The 6,000-nt window shown below is 45.2% G+C and overlaps 1 protein-coding gene and 1 long non-coding RNA gene across 2 annotated transcripts; one reads left to right on the forward strand and one right to left on the reverse strand.

Moving 5' to 3' along the window:
• LOC121309446 lies at window positions 1-537 on the forward strand. Its single transcript, XR_005948642.1, has 2 exons — window positions 1-31; window positions 481-537. It is a non-coding gene; the product is annotated as an uncharacterized LOC121309446 (long non-coding RNA).
• Window positions 538-918: 381 nt separating this feature from the next.
• LOC121309445 (centrosomal AT-AC splicing factor-like) lies at window positions 919-4,983 on the reverse strand. Its single transcript, XM_041242370.1, has 11 exons — window positions 4,751-4,983; window positions 4,173-4,339; window positions 3,857-3,955; window positions 3,658-3,724; window positions 3,408-3,470; window positions 2,818-2,882; window positions 2,407-2,533; window positions 2,260-2,290; window positions 1,966-2,064; window positions 1,484-1,616; window positions 919-1,263 (listed from the first exon to the last, which is right to left on the reverse strand). The coding sequence occupies exons 1-11, from the start codon at window positions 4,865-4,867 to the stop codon at window positions 1,164-1,166; spliced, it is 1,068 nt and encodes a 355-aa protein (XP_041098304.1). The 5' UTR covers window positions 4,868-4,983; the 3' UTR covers window positions 919-1,163.
• Between the last annotated feature and the right edge of the window lie 1,017 nt (window positions 4,984-6,000).

Here is a 6,000-nt window from a genome sequence, read left to right on the forward strand (position 1 = left end):
GATGCACCAGAAGAGAAGGAGGCCTAGACAGGTAAGCATCTCCACCTTTCATACTGTCCTGTGTTGTAGCTTTAACTGATCCAGTGTCCCAGACGCACAGAAAGCCTCAAACACTGGGCTTCTGGGCTCCGCATAGGTCTTGCCAAGTGAATATATAATACAGCATGCACTGGGACGCCTGTTAGGAGCTGTTGTGACTTCAGCAGTCTGTGTATAAACACTCAGTTGAAATGCACTGTGATATCTTGTAAGAGCTTTAATGTTCCAAATAGAAGCATGCGTTTAAGGATGCTTTTGTGATTAAACTTTGCATAGTTTTGACAGTTGGAGCGGTCATGCTTTCACAGCCTTCCCATGTTACACAGGTGGAGTGAATAGTCTCCAGTAGAGGTATACTGGTGAATAAAGCTGGTTTGCTGCTTCTTTTGAAGGTATGCGTGCACACTTTTGAGTTAACGTTTTGTACTTTTCCTCTTTCAGGGTCAGTGGGATGCCAGTGAATGTTGGGGATTGTACAAAATAAAAAGTTAAAATGTTTATCTGTGCCCTTTGTGTTTCTGATTTGAGAAATGTCACCCACTCATAAACATTCAGCAATGTACATGTGATTGATATAAACATGGAGGTTGAGGTAGAAGGTAACAGTTCAACTCTGGGATAAATGACACTTGGAAATATTATTGGGAGAGCTACTGTTCTCTTCAGTAAGGACAGCCTGACCTCTGTTAAATGCAAGACCTGTGACTGGGTTTAATGTATGTGGGTGTATTCTGTACACGCTATGGGAAGGAAGCTGAGTGCTCCACTTACTGTGTACCAGACATCTCCAGAGCTGGTGTGGCTGTTAGCTGCACAAGGCATGGGGAAGTGGGGAAGTGACACAGTGTGTATTAAGTGGATATAATGAGACAGAAGGTATACGTTTTTAGATCTTTAATGTATAATAATTAAGATAAACACTTTCAATTTTATTTTGAATTTGTGTGGTTTTTTACATGTATTACTTCTGGTGCAGTACTATGTGTCCAATTTAGCAGAGTAAACTGGAGAAAATATTTACACTATATACAAAAAACAACTTCAACTGAAGTCTTCCAATAAAACACAAGCAATGGGAGCATGCACTGCTGGACCGGGAGAGAAGCCTGGAGCAAGCCCACACTTCAAGAGTCTTCCCGTTTGTGCTTTTTGCTTCCTGTCCACGGTTCGTGTTTCTTTCGCTTTTGATTAGTTCCTTGTCCCTCCTCAGCTCTGAACTGGTGTCTGAGAGTGAAAGAAAACAAGTCAGAATAATGATCTCCAATCATTCAACACACAATAATACAATTACCACCGTGCCTGGGGCAGAGTACCATCCTATTAGCACAACAAGTTGTGTTTAGAAATGTATTTTAGTGATGGTGTATTTTGCTGACAGCAGGGCTGTTCTGATCACCCTGCTCATTGTAAGCTGCTTCATAAAGCCCTCCAGCATGTTCCTTACCTGGACTGCCACCTCCTGCCGCTGTTCCACACCCTTCCGAACGAAGGCAGCCAACCAGCGTCCGTCTGAGAAGCGTGGTCGAAATTCGCCCCCACCCGACTGGCCGGGAGCTTCCGCAGCTTCTCCTGCTCCTCTGGAAATGGCACAGGGGGGGTCACATTGAAATCAATGACATACTGTGGCAACTCAAGTTAGTGCATCTGTAGATCAGAGATGGTCTACCCTATCCTGAAGGGACCATTTGACACCAGATTTTACATGTTAAGTAAAATAATACTGCTTTTGGACCTGGCTGGAACAACTACTTGATTATCAAGAGTTAGGCAACTTCAGTCCTGGAGAGATCCCACTCCAGATTGAGAAAGCACAATGAAACTACAAGGAGCTTGCTGACCCTGATCTGAGCTTAAATGGGTCCAGTTTAACAGCATGGGAGGAGCAAGGTCCTGGACTGGGAGAGAGCAGATATAGAAGGCACTGACTGTGTTTCAGGAACTCCTCGTGGGACGGTCCAGCCTGGGGCTCCGGGATCCCAGAGCCTCCCTCCTCGGGGTCCTGCTTCAGCCAGGGTGGGGTGGCTCCTGTGAAAGGAGGAGGGAGAGCCGAGGTAGGGCCAGAAAGGACTCTGCAGGTTTCAATACCTGCTCCAAGAACAGCGTGCCATGGACGCCAGCATTGCACAGGCCTGTTTAACTGCTAACCTGCTGCTATCAACCTGGTTTCATTACAAAACCATGCACACACATTCATTGGAGGGGCACAGTTAACATTGTTACCTGTGTGGACGTTTCCTCCAATTGATGAATCCTGCAAAAAATAACAAAATAAATAAATCATACCATTATTGACGTTAAACTTTAATACCACACAATCAATAAAAAATAAATAAATAATGGCAAGTAAAAGCAGCTGAGGCGAATTACCTGATAGCCAATGAAAGTTAAGCCGGGGCCTGCACCAGCCCAATCAGAATCCTCAAATTCGTCTGCTCCACTTGGCCCTGCCCGCTTCCCAGCTCCCTCTCTTCTGTTGGTGTACCGGTTACCTGAGCTGCAGTCAGCAGGGTTAGACACTCGCCATGCAGCGTGCGTGCGTGTGTGTGTGTGTGTGCGTGCGTTAACAGAGACAAACTGAGGATGTTCTGCTTTTATCTGACAAATGTGCCGTTCAATAAACATTCAGTATTTATTCAGTCTCTTGCATTGGTTTATTTTAAACTCTTGGGAGTGCTGTGAGTTTCTGGGTGGTTAATATAAAGCTGCAATGTTAAAAACACATTTAGGAAGTTGAACTGAACCCACCCCCCTAGAGCAGGGTATCAGACAGGGCCTCACCTCTCCATGTGTCCCGGGGGGCCGCACTGCGGGGGTCCTTGGGGGGTCTCCGACTCATTCTCAGGCTGGGTTCGATTCAGGAAAAGTAAACGTTTGCCTTTCTTTTCACAATTTCATCCATTTTATATTGAAACACTCCCTGATCACGTATCACCCTTAACCATTAAACACTTGATACCGAATCTGAATTCTAATTAAGGGTGACATTTCGAAACACTAACAGGAAGCTAATGAATTCAGTGACAAAAGCTTCGACCTGAAGCCTTGCTCAGTTTCTTCAATGAAGTCCCAAATGCTCGTCATTTAATTTATTAAGTCTCTAAATGTATTTAGATAGGGCAAAGAAACGTACAATTCAAATAAAAATATTAATATAAACTTAGACCAAAAACACCTCATCAGGAAACATGCATAAGTGAGAATGTATTATAGATGAAAGTGAACGACGTACAACAGCAGTGAGAACAGCCAACTGGTCCAATTAGGAAAAAGACATGGTCACATTAAAAATGCACAAATAAGAATAACAATAAAGAACATTGTTATAGGTGGTCATGGATACTGTTCTGGTGCATCCTGGGAAAACAAACCTCTAAGATGGATTGCATCACTTCCTGTCTCCTTTGCTCCACTTCTCGGATATAAGATGCTTGCTGTGAAAAAGACAAGACTTTAGTGACTTGAAAAAGGAAAAGGCGATCGAACCAGGAGAAAATGGTTGTGTGATGGTGTCAATAGGTTAACAGCACCCACAGCCTGTTAGCATTGTGTCTTTATAGCACTGGCAATGCACAGGACAGTGCCTCACATACCTGTGTTCAGCGCCAGCCCTTTCAATACCTGTTTAATGAATTCATCCTCCTTCTCCTCATAGGATTCCAGCGCTTTCGCTACTTCACTCTTAAACCTTTAAAAATCAAGTTCAGATGCCAGTTAGATGCGGGACCAATGAGCATCATTTCTTTTTTTGAGGCTCGGATATATATCCCTGTTGCCAAGTGCGACAAGCTATGGAAACGCACAGAGGACGTTTATTCACCTGTCCGTCTCCTCTTCTGAAAAGAGGAATTTCTCCTTCAGTTTGGAGTCTGCCTTGTTTTCCCACCAGAATCTGTCCGTCTGCTTTCTGTGTTCAAGGCTGGGAAATAAAATTGCAGCGGCTGAGTTGTGTCCTTTCCAGGAAACTGGAATAGGAATTGATATTTTACAGACATAACTGCTTTCACATCCCGTGGTTGGGTTACTGAGCACAGCAGGAGCCGTCTACTGTCAAAACAGCAAGTGGAGCCCAAGGACGCCCGCTCTTGGGGCGCTGTGGTTTAGGGGTTGATATGAGGAGGGTGCCGCACTCTTACCTGGCCATGTGCTCCAGCAGCCCCCCGCACAGCACGGTCAGGTTGCCGTTGGTTACGTGTTTCCGCACCTCGGCCCCGCAGCAGTAGCACCAGAAGTTCTGCTCATGCTCAGTGGGGTCGTACTTCTCCACCGCCGGGGCTTTCAGCACCCTGCGCGCTTCCTTCACCTGGCCAACAGGGGGCAGAGGAGAGACGGGGGGGACAGGTCACACACTGCAAAGGGGGCCCCTTTGGAGAAGAGCACGTTAACACACACGTGTGCGTAAGGGCGTCTGGGGTAGTGGCAGTTAAATCTCTCTCTCTCAAAGGTGCAAACACCCCACCTGCTTCCGACAAACAGCAAAGCGTGCAGCAGGCTCAATCTGTTACGCATCCCCGCGGTCTGCACAGAAAAACGCGATCTCTGCATGCCGCATAGTTTAATAAAAAGGGGATGTGATGTACATACAAGCCGTTGTAGGTTTCCATTAGTATCGACCACATCACAGTGTAACTCGGCACATAGTTCTAACTTAGCCAACATGAAATAAACGCGCAATTTACCGATTTAAGCGGTGTCACCCTGGCCTTGATCGTACCTTGTCTAGGAATTTAGTCAGGACGATTTTCAACTTGTCCTGGTGCTTCTTTCCGAAGATGTGGCTTTTCCCAGCAAAGAAAGTCTGATTACAAACGCTGCAGTAAAACGCCCCCATATCTCATATAAAGAGCCCAGCTTCTGGCGGTGCTTTTATCTCATTACAAAGTCCCGTTACATTATCTGTTAGCAAACACTTTCTCCGTCCATGTTTGTTAACCTCTGAACTGTGAAGCTAACCAACAACAAATGGAGCCGGAGCTATTGGAGCGGCGCCGGGTTTCCTGACTGTCGCCCCCTAGCCGGTGAGAGGAGCCGGCCTTGTGATTGTGTGTGAAGTGAATGCAGCTCCACCTGCACTGGGGCACCCGTGCTGGCTGCATGCTTGTGCGCAACTCGCTCCTGGCTGCGCCTTTGAGCTCATGCGTCTTCTCCAGTGAACGCAATCTTAAACAAACAAGCAGACATTTGATAAATACGTTTATTTGGGTGGGGGAAAAAACAGAACAGAATGCTTTCTTCTTCACAATAAGAGAAAGGTTTGTCAATATTGTATCTCTACAGGTAGGAGCAGCAGAAAAAAAGAAAAAAAAATAAAAATACGCGTGTTTTACATTATTTACACTGTCTCTAGTTTTCTATTCAAAGATAATTACGGATTTCTGATTAATTGTATCTAAAAAAAATAAACAAAAGACTATACAAGGCTCTTTCAGTGCGGTACAGACTGCGTTCAGTATTCCGGACAAATTGTATCCGACACACAAAAGGACCGTCAAGGAAATGATAAATCAAAACACTTGTGTAGAAACCCGAGGGAATTAAACGTAGAGCCTCGAGAACTGCATGGTCCGTGGTCTTCCAGCATTCATTGAAACAATGAGGAGACCAGTCCACTTGCTGATTTCACCAAACCCTGTCTTTCAAAGAGTGGGCTCTGTGGAAGTACAGGGACCATGGAGGCAGAACTCAATTATGAACAGGGAACAGCTGCTCAGTGGTAGTAACGTCTTTGTCCACAAGAGGGCGTCAGGGAGGACTCGACCACTCGCTGTTAAGACGATTACATCTCAAAGAAGCCAGTGATCAAATCTGCAAGAAAAATTGGTAGATATATAATTTTGTATGTGTTGGCATATGTTTGTATACTGTACATAAGCTCTTCATGAGTCGCTGACCTCCAGTTCTTTCAAGTGTGAAATGTCTTTAAGCAGAGATGACTGAACTGAAATCATTTTCACACGTGGTTGT

This window comes from Polyodon spathula, unplaced genomic scaffold (genome assembly GCF_017654505.1).
Source record: "Polyodon spathula isolate WHYD16114869_AA unplaced genomic scaffold, ASM1765450v1 scaffolds_1275, whole genome shotgun sequence".
Taxonomy (NCBI): Eukaryota; Metazoa; Chordata; class Actinopteri; order Acipenseriformes; family Polyodontidae; genus Polyodon; species Polyodon spathula.

Coding starts and splice junctions, on each gene's coding strand:
- LOC121309445 (XM_041242370.1), bottom strand. CDS start 4,867: ATGGGGGCGTTTTACTGCAGCGTTTGTAATCAGACTTTCTTTGCTGGG. Junction 3,471..3,657: donor AGGATGAATTCATTAAACAG/GTATTGAAAGGG, acceptor TCTTTTTCACAG/CAAGCATCTTATATCCGAGA. Junction 1,617..1,965: donor CGAGGAGTTCCTGAAACACA/GTCAGTGCCTTC, acceptor TGCCATTTCCAG/AGGAGCAGGAGAAGCTGCGG.